This window comes from Podarcis melisellensis, assembly GCF_964234715.1.
Source record: "Podarcis melisellensis genome assembly, chromosome: 4".
NCBI lineage: Eukaryota > Metazoa > Chordata > Lepidosauria > Squamata > Lacertidae > Podarcis > Podarcis melisellensis.
In genome coordinates, this window is record NC_138531.1 from 30,591,491 (window position 1) to 30,609,818 (window position 18,328).

Below are 18,328 nucleotides of genomic sequence, written 5' to 3' on the forward strand. Positions count from 1 at the left end.
GTCTACTCCCAGAGGTCTATTTTGCGTTAGAAGCGAAGCATCAGACCCCAACACTTAGTACGGATTCTAATACACATAGCCTATGTTAAAATGATTACCTAACCGTTGGCTTAAATTTGGTTTAATTTTTTTTTTAAAAAAATGATTAACATTCAAGAACTGCTTTAACCCTGTGTCCCGTGTCACAGGGTTAAAGCCATGTACTTCAATTCCAATTCACTGGAAATTAATGCAGAAATTAAATCTCGCCATTTTTGTTTCGTTTTTTGAAAAGAAAAAAAAATGCTTCTAATTTCCTTACCCTAAGAATTTCTCTGGAGATGTAGGCTATCCAGTCCTCCTTCAAAGTATTTCCTTTTGTATTCTTCACAAGGTCTGTAATAGAGCCTGCACCACAAAACTCCATGACAAGCTACAAAAGACAGAGGGCAAAAAGAAAAAATAATGAGTCAATATATGATAGAAATATCAGTGATTCAGCTGCACTGCAACAAAGCTTATTGGACAATTAAGGAAGGCAAGCAATCATATCAGCCAAAGTGGATCTTAATCTATATTCCTTTAACATCAATACATTCATTTATTAGCTTCCAGAGAACAAAGATGTTCACATTACTTAATGTATGGCATGTATATAGTAGTAACAGGTGACTAAACCAAAGACTGCTAGATTGTTTGGATATTGAAAAGTTCTGCCTCGGAATGGCAGTTGAAGATGATGGATTTCTGGGAGCTAGCCGACCTGACCAGAAGAGTCCGTGACCAGAAGGAGGAGGAGTACCAGGAGGAATGGATGAAATTCAAAGACTATTTAGCTAAATATGCTAAGATAATTTAAATAGAAATACTTGCAATTACCAGATTGGCTTAGGATTTAAATATGTGATGTTATAGAATAGTATGTTTAAAGTTAATATGGAAAGAAAGAAAGATGTTACTTGACTAAGTAAATTTTATGAGAAATTAGTTTTGGAAAACTGCTACAATGATATACATTGAAATTCAGCCAGGGGGATTCGAGGAAGTCATTCAACAATGTTAACAAAAGTGGAATTATTACAGTTAGGATTTATGTTTGTTTGTGTTTGTTTGTTTATAAATTTGGAAAATCAATAAAAAATTTGAACAACAAGAGAAAAGTTCTGCCTCAATGAGCAAGGCAAAAAACAGATCCTAGCACACTCATGCTCTCTGTCTTTTGCCTTGAGTGTCTAGAATGCCAAGACACGTGGTGTTCTAAAATTTGAGGGCAAGGACACAAACTTGCCCCACCAATTGACATTACAAGCCAAATCAGTCTCCACCAGGACTAGGGCATCTGTGGCTTCCCAGGTGTCAAATGACTGCAACTCCTATTATTTGTAACTAATGGCCATGGGTCAGCTAGGGCTGATGGGAGTTGGGAGTTCAACAAAATCTGGAAGGCCACAAGTTTCCCAACCCTGCTCTATACCACTAAGCTACAATCCTATTCCCATTTACCTGCGCGTGTAAGCAAGGCCCACTGAACTAAGTGAGATTTGTGGACAGCACGAAAGGATTATTTGCAGAAAAATAAAATGCTCACATTCCTCTCTGTTGCCTTTTTTTTTTTTTTTTTGGCTGGAGTTACTGGGTGTGCTTCCTGACTGGAAGGAGGCAAAACTAGAAAAGCAGTTCATGCAGAGATGCAATGGGAAGTCTCTTAAGAGAGAGATGGAAGAGCCAGTTGATGCTGATCATCCCAAGCACAGGCTAACTTGCTTAGCCCAGCTCAATCACACAAACACGAAAAACCTAGCAGAACTATTTTACTAGTTAAAATCCTAGAACAGTAAGTGCTTCTTTCATGTGAATTTATGCAAACTCTTCACATTTCTACCAAGCATTAAAGAGGGAGTGTTTAAGGGAACAAAATTATACATGATTTTAAAGATTAAATTCTCTTTCGTATTTTCCTGCTCTGCTAGTGAGCGTAGCATTAAGCATTCAGGGTATTTTTGCTGGGAATCGAGCATTTAGTTGCCATTCACATTCACATTTCCTTGTGAACATGCTTACCCATAGTTGGTCGTCATGTCCTGGAGGACTTTTCTTAATAAAAGCACCGTAGTAAGTTGCAATGTTTCTATGATGGGAATATTTCTTCAGCATGTTTATCTCCAGCTTGATTTCTTCTTCTTCATCCTTTTTAGGGGGGAAATAGATAGATATGTGTTTATATGAATGCATCTACTGCAGTATTTGTGGAGCGCACACCCTCCAAAATATATCTCCCCCATTAACCTCAGAGCACCAGGACAAAATTATCCCATCCTGTGGAAATTATGGGTGGGTTGAGCACTTGACAGAGGAAAACAACTAACAGGTTCAGCCCAATGAATTAAAAGCCAGATCTAGCATTAGTAGTGCAATTCGCTGCCTGTTCCACCCACCTGCCCTTTTGTATAGGCTTTCAAAGATCTGATCAAGTGTGCTACTATTAGATTGTTTGGCCTGTGTTTAGTTTTGCTTTCAAATAATCTTCGCTTCTTGTTACTTACAAACTGGGGGATCCTGACTTACAATACACAATGGCTAAGCAAGCCAACTTCAAACCAACTAAATACAATTCTGCATCTGTAAACTCTCGTGGTGATTTTAATGCAGCTGGCATCAATTATCGCTTTAAAGCCCTTACTGTTGGGCCTGAAATGCTGTCCCGCACATGTCCTCTGTATTCATGACATGACTCCAGCTTTAATTTGTGACAGCCCATCTTATTACTGAGAACTACAGCAGCAAGCTACATTTTCCATGCTATAAACGATCCTACTGTGTACATTTCAGTTTTGCTCTACAAAAGGGAAATTTCAACCAAGAACAAATCCACACACATTTCCAAAATTCATGTGCCCTGGCTGCTAAGAGAGTCACAGCATATTAGCAGCGTTGTGTGCCTAGGACAACAGACCTTGCCCAAACACACATGCGCACACAATACAGTTGCCTTGAGATATGATCTACAGCAGTGACATCTGGTGGTTACTGTACATCACTGACTTGTACTAGCAGTTTTCAAAAATGCAAGTACATTGCAATTCATTAACGTCAATCTGCTCCCCTGCCCATCTTTCCCCTCTCCCTCATATAAGAGTGCATGTTGAGAATCAAGTATCTTGTTCCCTCACATTTCTATTTGTCTCTTGGACTTCTCTTAAGAGCTTAGTGAGGTGACTAATGAATAATGGACCCAAAAATACCAATCCGGCTAAAAACAGCAGCATGCAAGAACGATGGGAAAACAGAAATAAATTTCTCAAACAAGGTAAGTATGATGTTCAAATTAATTAGGAAAACATTGGCACCAAAGCTTATAACGTTTTCAATGGTGCAATAAAAGAATGGGCATCTGATTAGCTCCTTGAATTAGAATTTATTCTCATTCCTACATAATCTTTTAAACATATTTTTTACATTGACTTCCTAGCATAAGCAGCATGATTATGATAAAAACAGTACCCTTGATTGACAGTGTAGGCTCTTTGTTTACGGGCATTTCATTATACATTGACACACAAGACTAGACCACATTTGTCTGATCCAGCAACTAACGTCTTCCAGCTCATACGCAAATCCAGCAAGGCACTGAACCTATGCTTTCAATACAGCTGTATCATAAGTGCAGATGTCTCAACTAGAAGAAGCCTGTCAGCCAACCTTTCGCATGGCAGCTGTAGCATGAGAAAATGTGACTGCCAGCAGAGACCAAAGAAACCCAAGGTTAGGTTCTACAACACGATTTGTATGATCATTCCAGTTTCCAAGCAGAGCACTTGGAAGACTTGAAAGAGAGATTCCCGATTTGGACCAATGGTAACATCTCCAGGGCCCTCTTATTTGCTCTTTGGACCAGAAAACGTTCAGAAGGTCTCTTATACCCCTTTCTCTTTTACAGCACAAAACAAGCCCATTATTTAGCTGGAAGAGACGTCCTCAGACACCTGTGTCTTGGATGAAAGGCAGAGTGCATATGAAGCAAAGCCAAAATAAATAATGGGAGCAAGGTGCCATGGAATTATCACAAGATTTAATCCAAAGTTGCTGCTTTTTAAGCCTCTGTGTGACACCTTGAACAATGACAAAAGCTGGTGCCAGGAGAACCTCCATTGAGAAGGCTTTGCATGATTAGGATAAAACAATCAGGGTCTTATTGGGGTACCCCACTTCTGCTGGAGATGGCAGTTCTATTATGTCACATGGTGCTGATCTTAAAGCATAGGGTAAAGCTAATATGGGAGGAGACTATTTGGATGTTGCAGTAAATTATGTCTAGAGGAAATCTCTAGGCAAAAGAGAACCAGGGAGTGTACACAGCCACAGTCTGAACCAGTACAGTATCATGCCATAATTTGTTACTGAAAACTATCTACAATGCTGGAAGTATACAAACCATAATAAATGCAGTGCTAAAATATTAAATAATAGAAAGAACACATAAATTGGAAATAAAAAACCTTTATTGCCCAATAAAGAAATTTATAAACCAGTAGCATGCATCAGAAACACTATTTTTTTGCTTAAAACTTTGCATCTTTTTTAAAAAAAATGTATAGTTCAGGCATAGGCAAACTCGGCCCTCCAGATATTTTGGGATTTCAACTCCCATCATCACCAGATAACAGGAACAGTGGTCAGGGATGATGTTTCCCATTATGTAATGGAGAACATAATGAATGGATACTAATAAAATCAGTATGTTAACAGTTCATTGCCTTTTATCTCAAAATTTAAATAATACGGGGATTTATATTTAATATAAACCCCATTGTATACATTATTGATTCCCCCTCTGAAATATTTTAATTCATCCACTTTGAGTTATTTCAAAGCATGCAAATTTAATGCCATGTAATTTTACCATTTTGTTTGCTAAATATTTACAGCTTGCATGTAAATTAGATACCAATACGTTTAGGGAACCAGGTTTGCTTTTTGGGCACAATTCAAAGATTTACAAACTTCATATTGCAATGGGGTTCGGGGGAGTAAACTGGCCACCAGCTCTGGCCTAATCACCTTTCATAATACATTTCCTTAAGCGGCTTAAAAACAATTTGCTCCTTATTTAGTGGTTTAAAACGGATACTATATTGTTCACCATTGATAGGCCCTCTCTCTGGGGCATAGAAGCCAGCCAGGGCGTGATAATGCCATTTGCAAAGAAAATTAACTCTCTGTATCACAGTATCACTGAGAAAGGACAATAAAATAAGAATAAAGATAAAAGGGAAACTTCAAACAATAGGCAGCTAGGTATTTTATGGGACTATAAGCAGCGCCTGAAGCAAGGGTTAGCAGAACTGCGCAAGCACATGTTGGAACCATTTCCATGTATCAGAGCCAAAACACTTGCACAATACTGGTTTTGTTGTCACTGATAATGCAACCACCTGCTGCGATTTTCCTAAAGGTGGCGGCTTCCCCTCCCTCTTTTGTTTCAATTCTCTCACTTGGCCTCCAATTCTTCACCTCTTAACAGTGCAACATTTGATACAGATGGATGAAATGTAAACAAGAAAATAAGTCTCTCATATGAACGAAATAAGTGCGCAGTTGGATCTGTGAAAATACGTCCCCCCACAAAAAAAAGAAAACAATGTCTTCTCACAAACTTCTAAAGTTATCATACAGGATTTACCATGATAGTGCAGAAAACCTTATACTGATTTTAGTCACAAATAACCAGATGGGCAACAACCTCATTTAGTTAAGGATAATTCCTGACTATCTAGAACAGGCATAGGCAAACTCAGCCCTCCAGATGTTTTGGGACTACAACTCCCGTTATCCCTAGCTAACAGGACCAGTGCTCAGGGATGATGGGAGTTGTAGTCCCAAAACATCTGGAGGGCCGAGTTTGCCCATGCCTGATCTAGAACATAGAGGACAGCTATGACAACACTGACATGGCCATTCGCACAGTGACAAATGAGATGGAATCCTTAACAGCCCTCATTACAGAGCCTAGTGCTAAATAACCTAATTTGGCTGCTATCAACCAGAGTTGGTTTTAGATCCCAAAACAAGAGGGTGGTAGACAACTTATTGATACTGCTATAGTTCAACACAATGGGAGTTTGATCAAACACAATGTCCCTATGGAATCAATGTCCCTATGGAAAAGTGGCAAATTACTAAAGGCGTTCAAAGCTCCACCCAAAACGCTTATGGCTTCTTTGGGAAGGGGCCGATTTCTGGAGTTGCCTTCAAATGTGGGGACACATTATTTCAGTAATGAAGTGGCTGCTGTACGTACATTTATTGTGCCAGTTATCTGAGAAAGACCCTCGTTCATGCATGGTTTGTTTTTGTTCTCACTCTCTCTCTCTTATTCTGTATTCCCTAAATGCATACAGGAGTATTGTGTTCCCTTTAGTTGCTTAGGAATGCTATGGAAGTGTTCTTCCTATCAAGTCTTTTTTTCTTTCTTTCTTTCATCTAAAAGCTTTGCTCAGACTCCAGACAAAAAATATACACAATGTCACCACTACCACAATGGCTTCTGTCGAAAAAGAAAACGGGAGGAAATGCAGCAGACAGAGGGATAAACTCCAAGACTTTTTTAACTAGAGAGGACAAGGAGTGAACTAGGGACCTTATGCATGCAAAGCATGTGATTACTGCTGAGCTATGACTCCTCTCACTGTTCTCCCAAGTTCCAATTTATTCAGATAATCAACTGTTTCCATGCTGCTGTATATACTAGATCAGGCATAGGCAAACTCTGCCCTCCAGATGTTTTGGGACTACAACTCCCATCATCTGGAGGGCCAAGTTTGCGTATGCCTGTACTAGATGCAAGAGAAAGAAAACACTATCTCCACAAAATGAATAACGTGAGAAAGGCATTTAGGTACAGCACTAGTGTTGTGGAGGTCCGATGCATCATAGATCTGTCAGGCCTGGGTGCTGGAGTGCCACTCCTCTGATAAGACACCAACCAGGCTAGCAAAAGGACTTCCACAGCAATTCTCTATGCATGGACTATGAAACATTTGCTTTAATTTGACCATTAAACCTTGCAAAATTGTGAACATTGATCCATCACTTTCTCTCCAGGACCTAAAGTCCCTTGTTGTTTGTGAACATTCAGTGTTAGAAACTGGGATAGAACAGCCATTCACCCTATGGCTTCCAGAACTTAGGTTGCAGGCACCAAAACAGAATGGCTAGTTGCCCCTTTTTTGCTAAATTTGATTTCTGTACTGCTTTCTGAACATGCTCAAAGGCTGTTACTTTTACGCACACCATTGCTTGAACCACTTGAGCCACCCTACTGGGCTAAGGAAACAACTCCCACAACTTAGCAGTTCTTCATAAATGGCAGTCATTCAATTGTACCAGATAGATAGATAGATAGATAGATAGATAGATAGATAGATAGACAGACAGATGATATCCCTGCATTGGCAGAGGGTTGGACTAGATGACCCTTGGGGTCCCTTTCCAACTCTATGATTTTATGACTAGCCAAATTTATTCAAATTACAATGAAAGCTAGGATTAGAGAACTCCAATTTTCATATTTGAAATTTTATAAAATAAATAAATATGAAAACTGGAAATATCTCAAATATATGAAAGCTTTCCTGCAATCCACATCCGTATGTTCATTATTTTACACTAATTTCCTCTGGGGTTCTGACTAGTAGAGGGCTGTTCCTCTATTAGACTCTATTAGTAATATACACTTGGCACAACTCTTGAGAACACAAATGCAGCCTGTGAATTTACAGAGATACGTGTAAATATATATTAATCAGTTAAGATGTAACAACATGTACAATGTGCATGAAATGGATATCATCCATAGCCAAGAGCCACACGCATGCATTTCTTCGAAAAAGTCTCCATTTGCCACTCAAGAATAGTGAACACCAGCTAAGCATAAATCCAGAAGGCACAATCTTCAAAATTATCAGAGTATTAAAAAAGAAATATAATTCTCAATCTGACATGGAAGACTTTTGTAAAAATGCATCCGGTTATTGCTTTTGAAAGATGTTTGTTTCGTGTACATGTTGTTACAACTTGATTAATATATTTACATTTATTCAAAATGTCAACTTGGTATTATCTATAGAGACCTACTTACTGGCTATTGTGGCTATGATATATTCTGTTGTATGTTTTATGTAGGGGTAGAATTATATGCATAGACCACGCTGACTCCTTTTGTTTTCATAGATCATTAGTCAGTCAGGAAACATATACTCTTGTTTTGTTTTTGATAGCTATAACAGAGTACAAAAGCACTTTCACAGAGTTGCCAGTATCCTTAGACCAGATGTTTACAGCAGCACAGCTGCCAGCCATACACTGAAACCTTGCAGCTAACATGGGAAGGTAATCAACAATGAACAGAGTCACAAGGTGTTCATGTCTGTCTGTCGCAGACATGACATCATCCAGGCAGGACACTGCTGACAATCAACAGCCATCTTCAGTTACCATACCTGCTTAAGAACAGCAGACAAAAGAGGCATTTATTAATCAGACCAAAAAAAAAAAATCCCATTCACACCCAAAGGCCATTTCATCACAGATATGTTCACAGACCAAACCAGATAAGAACTGAACACTTAACATCCCACTAATTTCCAAGGGAGGAACTTTCTCTACCAAAGTCAATCAGACCTTAAGAATATTTTTCAGGAGATATTATCAGCTCAGTGCTGAGCGCATCAACTCCAACAGGAAACCATAGAGCTTCCAGCAAGGTGATGCACCTAATAAGACATTCTACCTGGCATGTCTTTGGAAAGGAGAAGGAAACAGCAGGAAGCTTGCAGAGGCAGCCATATCAGGACTGCAACAGAAATGGTTGCGTTTGTTTTTGTTTGTTTAAGTGATGGGTGGTGGAGCAACAGCAATCTTACTTTGGTGGCAGGGGCAGCAGCAGCAAATTTTGGAGCAGCAACAGTAGGGGTAATTTTGGCAACAGTTGTCAATGACAGCTGGCAAGCTGGGTGTGGGTGGCGCTGTGGTCTAAACCACTGAGCCTCTTGGGCTTGCCGGTCATAAGGTTGGCAGTTCGAATCCCTGTGACGGGGTGAGCTCCCGTTGCTCTGTCCCAGGTCCTGCCAACCTAGCAGCTCAAAAGCATGGCAGTCCAAGTAGATAAATAGGTACCGCTGAGGTGGGGAGATAAATGGCATTTCCGTGCGCTCTGGTTTCCGTCACGGTTTAGTCATGCTGGCCACATGATCTGGAAAGTTGTCTGTGGACAAACGCCGGCTCCCTCGGCCTGAAAGCTAGATGAGCGCCGTACCACATAGTCGCCTTTGATTGGACTTAACAGTCCAGGGGTCCTTTACTGTTTGTTTTTTTAACAGAAAGGGGGAAAGGACTACACACACCCCATGAATTGCCTGCCAGTGGGACAGAAAATATAATTTCCATGCAGAAGGTCTCAGGTTCAGTCCCTGACTATCTCCAGGTAGGGTGAGGAGACAAACCCATCTGAAATACTGGATAGCGACTACCAGTCAGTTTTGCCAGTAGTTAGCTAGATGAACTTATGCTTTGACTCCAAGAACCTATGTCCCTGTCGTTACTGCTAGCCTCCCAACCAGGATAAGAAACCAGTTTCAGGTGCATTATGTATTAGACACTTGGGGGGTGTTATGCCTGATTCAAACTCTGGTTATTGCCAACTATGAAGTGCAGGAAAGAATAATTTGTGTAAAGGATAGAAACGGTGAGCACGCTCAAGCCCACTGCATATTCCTGATGGCCAAACTATCATCTGTCCATGAATGCCTTAAAATAGGCTGCAGAACCGATTTACCTGAAGCTACAGCATAAATACGGAGAAGTGTTCTATTTTAATCCTCTCTCCCAAAATAAAACGTCTCAAATTCAAATCTTAATTCATAATGTAGAAACATGCATTAAGATCTTTTCTAAAGATATGTAATGTGTTTCCTACAAATTATTTTGTTTCCTTTTGTTTGGCAGATACGGTAGATCAAGCTAAATTGTGGCCAAGCAGCTTGATGCTGAAGACTGCACCCAGGAAGGCAGATAGCATCACAGCTAGTGACAGGAAATGATCATTTATAGATCAGCTCCCTCTTGCTTGCTATTTAAACAAAAATGCGTGAACAAAAATTGTCAGGGTTTGTCTCCAAAGGGTGATTGATCTATGGATTGCAATCTTCAGGACGGTTCTATAAATGGAATCGGAAAACAGTGGCCCATTTTCTCTGCAGGAAGTGATGCATAACGTTTATATTAGAAAACGAAGCATGCATGAAATATATTGAATTTAAATTATTCTACACAGAAATAATATGATTTTTTTTCCCTGTCAGCAAGACAGCTTCCAGCAGCCAGTGAATCTTCTTGCAAGAATGCTTCAATTGCGCATAAGTACACATCAGAATAATCCAAACACGAGATGTAAAAATAGAATCCCCTCTATGTATTCATAATCAGTATTTTGCCAAATGTTTACAGAAAAATCCCTAAAGGATCTCATGAGAAGACAGTTCATAAATAGAAAGGAGGGGTGACACAAGTATGATAAAATTCAACCCCATCCTTATTCGACCAACAGGTCAGAATCTTTGCCTGCTTGCACATCTTTAGTTTTAAATGCAGCCTGAGTCCTCAAACGTTACTAGCCAGTGAGGTTTTTTTTAACTAACCTGTTTCTGTGAAGGCCGTAGAGGAAGGAAAGTGCTTTATTAGGTAAGCCAGCATGGAAACACAGGATATTCGGTGGGGTGTTTGTTTTTTAAACACCTTTGACTGGCTGGTGAAGGGCAGATATAACTGAGGGATAAGCTCTCCTTACTGCAAAGCCAGCATGGAGACCAAATAGACTGGAAATTAAACTATACTTTAAACTATACTTTAAACTGGTTTAAACTATACTTCCAATACTAGGAAGGAGTGGAGAATGACTAGTGGCTGCTTGGAGCAAGCGTTCAAAACTCCCGTTGTTCTATTATTATTATTATTATTTTAAGAATAATTTTTTATTAACCCACCAATCATATCAAATCAAACCAAATTACATAAATTCCAAATTACACAGCCGAATTTTTAATTTTTGTTGGGGGTACCCATATTTCAAGTTCCGAAGGGGATCCAATCAACTTCTTGCTTCTTACTGCTGTTTTAATGTCCACAAATCTAACCTTATGATGTTCACAGTACTATCCAGTCCTTTCTTATTGTTTTTCCACATCTCTTGTTGTTATTTTCATATATTTTTCCTTTCTCTTTGTGACCTCTGATAGTCTCCACAAGCTAGTTAGAACAGTTTGTAATCCTGCGTGGATATTATTTTTTTTATCCAGGAGCCATATCCAGACGTTTTCCATATAACATCACTTCCATACATCAAAACAGTCTTAGCGTCATTAATCTTCACCAATCTGCCTCCTTTCTCAAAACCTCTGAGGAGATTCACGAGGAATGCAGTCTGAAAACAGGTCCGTTCCTCTTCCCGGCTATAAATCCTTTGGCAAGAGGGCGACTCCGAATTAATTGCTGCGCCATTCCAAAAGCTCTTATTGCTTCTCGATCTCCATAAAGCATACTTTTGGTTAAAGTTTCTCTCCACACAGACCTTAATCATCCTGCTTGGGTCAGTTCAACTGACGATTCTAATGAGGAGGGGTTCTTGTAAATCACAGAAGGAAACTAAAAAAGGTTTCCCCCCCAAAAAAACCTCCCGTTGTTCTAGGCACATTTTGCAACAGGCAATTTCATTAATGCAAGCAGTTTCTGGGCTCTGGGTGCAGTATTGCACCTAAGATTTCAGAATAAAACTGCCACTGCTAGAAGGAATGGAATACCTTTTTCTGCCTCCCCACTTCCAGCCACTCTCTGAGGATGGGAGAAGGGACCCTCACAAGAATATTAGGGGAGTTGGGCAGGGGAAGCATGGCTTTGCTTTTTGCAGTCTTCAGATGAGGACTAGACCATGTGAAAAACGAACACAAGATTTTAGCTGCAGTTCATTAATTTTCAACTTTGTATTGTAATAAAAAAGTGCACCTAGACACACCATTGCAGAACCCATAACCTAGGTTTAAGGTGTCATTTAGCTCCTAGCTTTCATAGCGGGTGGTCTAAACCACAGAGCCTAGGGCTTGCCAATCAGAAGGTTGGCAGTTCAAATCCCCGCGACGGGGTGAGCTCCCGTTGCTCGGTCCCTGCTCCTGCCAACCTAGCAGTTTGAAAGCACGTCAAAGTGCAAGTAGATAAATAGGTCCTGCTCCAGCGGGAAGGTAAACAGTGTTTCCATGTGCTTCTCTGGTTCGCCAGAAGCGGCTTAATCATGCTGGCCACATGACCCGAAAGCTGTCTGCAGACAAATGCCGGCTCCTCGGCCTATAGAGCAAGATGAGCGCCGCAACCCCAGAGTCATCCACGATTAGCGGTCAGGGGTACCTTTACCTTTTTATATCTCAGTTTCTAACACTATCTGGAGCACCTGACAGTCCAGTTAATAAAAATCACATCATTTATATAGTATACTGTATGAGCTTCTGATGTGGGTTAGATGGCAAGGATGGTTTGAGGCAGACACCCCTCCAACTTGCCCAAGGCTGAATTAACAACTGAGGTGGCTTCACAGCTCACCCATTCAATAATTATACCATACTGCTCTCAAGCTGGAATCATGAGAGTGTCAGGGGACCATAGTCCAGCAATAGATAAGGTTTGTTTTTAAAAAAAAAAAATATATTTGTATTCCTCCCTTCCTCCAAAAAGCTAGATGGCATACACTCAACACCTTTATTATATTCACAAAGCATCCTGAAAGCTGAGAGAGATGAAAGAGGGTAATTGGCCCAAGATCACCCAGCAAGATTCAAGGCTGTTCCTTCTAGATGGGTCACATTACCAGCCGGCAAAGGATGCTTTGGGGGAGGAAGGAAGTTGAGCACATTTGTGTACTCTTTTGGGTATGAGGAAATTAGGTCAAAGGAAGAATGATTTCCTGAGATATGAGAAAGTGGTGACTAAGGATATGACGTGCTCCCACTAACTCATCACCTTGCATTATAAGAAGAGAGTACATTTCACAATAGGATTTACTTATTTATTTTTGGACTATCTAAAACTCCTCTGTGCACCCCCCCCCTCACTTTAAAATAAAGCTTATACCCAAAATCCTGAAACAGAAGTAAATATATTCTTAAAGAAGGCTAATGCAGAGAATGATACAACACTAATTCTAGGACCACAGGCTAAAGGAAATAATTCTCAGGGGGAGGTGAGGGCTTAAATGTCTAAAAGTAGCTTCTTTGTGCTTCCTGTGCATAGGTTCCCATAGCTACAGCTTCTACATAAAAGGAAAGCATTGGGCTTGTTTCTTTTAGGGGAGGAAAGAATCTACCTCTTGCCATTTCAGCGACAATGCTCCAAAGACATCTTGGCTTAAACTGAATGCTACTGTTGCTGCAAAGGCGAAGGGAGTAAACAACAGCTTAAATCTGGAAGTCAATGGGAATTTCTCCCTCTAGTGAAACATAAAAATATACAGAGAACATGTAGAGTTGCCATGGAGGAAGGAGAGAATCACTCCCAATAATGTGAAAGCATTTACCCTTTTGCCTTTAAAAAAAGAAAATACCACAACCTCCCCTACTCAGAAAACAAGCAAACAAAAAAACCATTCGGTTTTGGGTGGGAAACACAAAAAGGTGACTAGGACATTATACATATTATTAAATTTCCCATGCCTGAATCAATGCCTGAAAAGGGAAGCACTGTCGCCTTTAAATAAACAAAAAGTTGACTGAATTTCAGGGAAATGAAGTTTTTTGCTTATTCAAAGCAGTAGGAATATTTCCCTCCCTCCTTATCTTTCAAAAAAGCTACAGTTAAGCATCTGCCTGCAGCTTCATTTAAGGCTTAGTTTTTACCTATGAGGACAAAGGACTCTTGTAAACTCTTATGTGTGCACGAGTGTGTGTTTGGGGCGGGGAGTTGTGCAAATACGTTTCCAGTGCTGCCTTACAAAGAGTAACTCTCTACCGCTACTGCTGTGCCCTACAGTTGCTCATTAAAGGCTTGATGCTGCCCTGATTCAACATTCCTTGGAACTTGACAGAAAACTTTCAAAGGCTCATTTTCATCCATAGGGAAGTTCGGAATAGACTGCAGCAGCTGAGAGAGATTAATAGGTTTCAGCTGAGGTTAGAGCCCAGGGACTTCTCTCTTCCCTCTTCACTTCCCAAGTCTGAGAAGGCTCACCCATTCAGTGGCAATCACAATATTATGCATTCTTAAGGTGTAGCAGCGTTCGCCTTCATCAACAAAAACCTGTGAAGTGAAATGCCATGACAACTTCCATACTAACCTCTTTATTATTACGTCATGCGCTTTTGTTTGCCACAGCCTTCCTCATCTGATTCACTTAGCCGTGTTGCCTACAAAAGCTTAACACTTCAATAAGCCACAATTTGAAATGTTTCTATTCCCCCCCCCCCTCACTGTGATGTAGTTAAGAGAAGTGGTCCTTACATTTCAAGAGGAAAGCCAGTTTTTAAAGTTGTACTGGAAAGGAATGCAGCTTTAGCTGAAGAGCCAGGAAAGTATTAGCAGATTTCAGTGATAGTAGAAAATCAATTCCTTTCACACCTTTGCCTCCAGACTAAGTAACTTTTGAAAAATATAATAATTACTTGAGGCAGGCATAGCTGTGTACAGTCGTATCTCTGCTTATGTATCACTCTGCTTACGTAAACTTCGGGATACGTAAGCGGCAAACCCGGAAGTATATTTCTGGGTTTTTGCTACGCACACATGCGCAGAAGCGATCCCTCCAGTTGTGGAAGCCTTGGGGTCCGACCGGAGCTCTGGAATGGATCTCGTCTGCAAGCGGAAGTAGCACTGTATACAAATCTAATGGAAGTTTACTGTTGATGGCCAGTGACTCCAAAGTACACAATTAAGTGAGTCTTAAGTGTCAGCTCACAATTCATTCGCCACAAGCAAAACGGTTCACATAGCTGAGACAGACGGACCACACACCCAGTGTTCACATGGCACAATAAACCATAGTTGCCTGCCATGAACATGCAAGATGGCTCCTACTTCACTCCTAGCACAAGTGGCAGCACAAACCATGACCCCTGGCTTAGACCTATGTCCACAACAGAGAATGTGGTTTGTTTTGCTCCAAGCAGCAAACCACGATACGTTGTAAACTTTTAACCACTATTTGTTGTGATGTGGAAACTGGGCCACGTACTCAATTCCATCAGATGTTGCACACAATCTATGGGAACACAGAAGCCTCTTTCACTCACTCCCATGACCCCTCACTGCACATTAATGCAAACAGAATACATAACGCTGGCATGTGAATCAACACTTTAGTCACCACCACGTTTCACGGACAGCTCAGATGGTAGAGCATGAAACTCTTAATATTTCAGGGTTGTGGGTTTAAGCCATGAGTCTCATAGTCCCTTCCAACTCTACAAGTCTATGATTCCACCTGGCAATTTCTGGGCTTTTGTCAGGAATACTACCGTATTTTTCGCACCATAGGGCGCACCCAGTTTGTTGGGGGGGAAATAAAGGGGGGGAAATTATTTCCCCCCCAGGTGCGGGGCTGGGGCGGGGGAAGCTAGAGCTTCCCCCGACCCCAGCCCTCAAACAGGCAGCTCTCCGCAAGCAGCGGGAGCGCTCCCGCTGCTTGCGGAGAGGTCCGCGAAGCCTGGACGCGCTGAGCTCAGCGCGCCCAGGCTTCGGCATGCAGGCACCTCTCCGCAAGCAGCGGGAGCCCAGCACTGGGCTCCTGCTGCTTGCGGAGAGGTGTGCGAAGCCTGGAGAGCATGAGGGGTTGGTGCGCACCGACCCCTCTCACTCTCCAGGCTTCAGCGAAAGCCTGCATTCGCACCATAGGACGCACACACATTTCCCCTTCATTTTTGGAGGGGAAAAAGTGCGTCCTATGGTGCGAAAAATACGGTAATTCCATGCATGAGCCTAATAGTGCTTTCAATGGTTGAATAGGGCTTCCGTTGACATAATTGGGGATTGTGCCCTGAAAACCCAAACTCCCAACCTTCAATAAAAGCCAATATATAACCCTCCACTGTTGTAAAAATAAACTTGAAAAAGCTAAACACTGCATACACTGAAGACTCAGACAAGGTGAGCCTATGAAAATTTTCTACAGGTATTTCATCATCTTCTCCCGCTCCACAGACTTCAGTTTCAAATCCCTGCAGCGAGTGTCTGCAGCAGAATCGCGTTCCTCCAACCTTTCATAATTTTGTGGCCAGAAACAAGCACTCACAGGTGGTATTTAAATAAGGTTATTAGCAGTTTAATTCTGCTTGTCATTTACCTCCAACAAATCCAAGTCTGATTGATTTACTAGAGTAGATAAAAATACACTTTGCATACACTAGAGATTTAGACATGGATACGACTCCTGTTCTCAACCTATGCAAGAACAACAACAGCCTGCATCAAAAAACATTATTAACGTAATCCATTTGGACGGTTCAGCCCAAATAAAAGTTATGCTGAACAGACAACCACAAAAGTCACAACAAAATTAAATGAGTGCCACAACATGGGAACATTTGGAGAAAACCCAAACCATGATCCTTCAACAAGCAAGAAGTCTTCATTATCTATACTGAAATGAAAGAGGCATATTATATTGATTTTCATGCAGCATCAAACCAAGCACTGACAACCAAGATTAAGCAATATTGCTTAATAAAGTCACACCTGAATTTAATGGATCATGCAGGGAGCGGGACAAGTAATGCTGGCCTGTAAGCTGACCAACAGCAGGTAGTTCTTTCAAAAGGATATTCATTTAACTAAGATGTCCCCACATCTGCTAGGGAAAGATAAGTGTTGCAATCTGTTTTTACATTTGCAGTTTCAAATTCACATTTTTTGAACAAATGCAATATTTTAATAGTTTCTGCACCATCATTACTTTTAAATTTGGTGTCGGCTTCTTCCTCTTAAAGATAGGTGTTCATCGTATTACTAGGAACTGGGACTTTAAAGCATTTTCCTTTTTAAAAGTATCCGGATAAATTAAAATATTTTACAGTGGCTTGATTTCTCACTTTCACGCCACCCAGAACCTTTTACACAGCCTGGAGGCAGAAATTCCAGCTGTACAAGAATATGTATTTGTTTCAAACTATGACTTTATAAAATTAACACCAAGCATCTTCCACAAAGTGTCCGGACCAACATGTTGGTTTTAAGAGTGAATCACTCCCTAAGAGGGAGGGAGGATCATTCTCTGCAAGTAGCCTGACAGCAGAATATTATTGTTCCAAAACTTGAACCCTGTTACCTGCAGGAAGAGAATAAAGAATATATCCTTTGCTGGCGCTACCCAGTGTATCTATTTCTGCCTATCTATGAAGGAAGACTGTTAAAAAGCCTTACGGCTCCATGGCCAGGTGCACTACTGGCAGGAAAAGGTTTTCTTAATTCATGCATTGATATCTTTAACCATCTATTTTCTGAAGAATGTCTTGCCCCTACATTAATTACAATTACTTTAATCGTGAGTCTTCTTATGACAGACTTCAAGCAAGTTGTCATTGCACATTAATTCCCTCTATATGGGAAGAACGCACTGTTCTTTTTTAAAAAAACAAAAAACAAAACACCCCACATTAAACCACGTTTGGCAAACTCTAGCCTTGTTCTGCTGGTAAAAAAAGTAAGGTAAAGGTACCCCTTCCCATACGGGCCAGTCTTGACAGACACTAGGGTTGTGCGCTCTAGAGGCCGGGAGCCAGCACTGTCCGTGGACACTTCCGGGTCACGTGGCCAGCGTGACAAGATGCATCTGGCGAGCCAGCACAGCACACGGAACGCCGTTTACCTTCCCGCTAGTAAGCGGTCCCTATTTATCTACTTGCACCCGAGGGTGCTTTCAAACTGCTAGGTTGGCAGGCGCTGGGACTGAGCAACGGGAGCTCACCCTGCCGCGGGGATTCGAACCGCCGACCTTTCGATCGGCAAGTCCTAGGCGCTGAGGCTTTAACCCACAGCGCCACCTGCGCTGTTCTGCTGGTATACAGATATTATACAGAGAATGACTGAGTTCCTATACTTGGAGGAAGCAGCCTTTGCTTGCTGCCTTATGTTTTGTTTTTTGTTTTTTAAAAAATATTGTTAACCCAGATACTTAGTCTTGCTGGGTCTTCAGTTGCATGAGCAAGCACACACCTAACAAAAAACTGGATGTCAAATTCAGAATGAAACAATATTCTGGATGAAGCCTCTGGGGGGGAAGAGATTCCCTAAAATTGCCACCCAGAATAGCTAAATAATTCTGCCA

At 41.1% G+C, this 18,328-nt stretch overlaps 1 protein-coding gene across 4 annotated transcripts in view; it reads right to left on the reverse strand.

The window, feature by feature from the left end:
• The window catches only part of MAP4K4 (mitogen-activated protein kinase kinase kinase kinase 4), a 135,076-nt gene that overhangs the window by 56,479 nt on the left and 60,269 nt on the right, over positions 1–18,328 (reverse strand). For all 4 annotated transcript variants that reach the window (XM_081907495.1, XM_081907494.1, XM_081907497.1 and 1 more), the window contains exons 4-5: positions 2,041–2,166; positions 302–412 (exon numbers count right to left, since the gene is read on the reverse strand). In XM_081907495.1, coding sequence (XP_081763621.1) covers positions 302–412; positions 2,041–2,166 — 237 coding nt within the window. The remainder of the gene's footprint in view (positions 1–301; positions 413–2,040; positions 2,167–18,328) is intronic.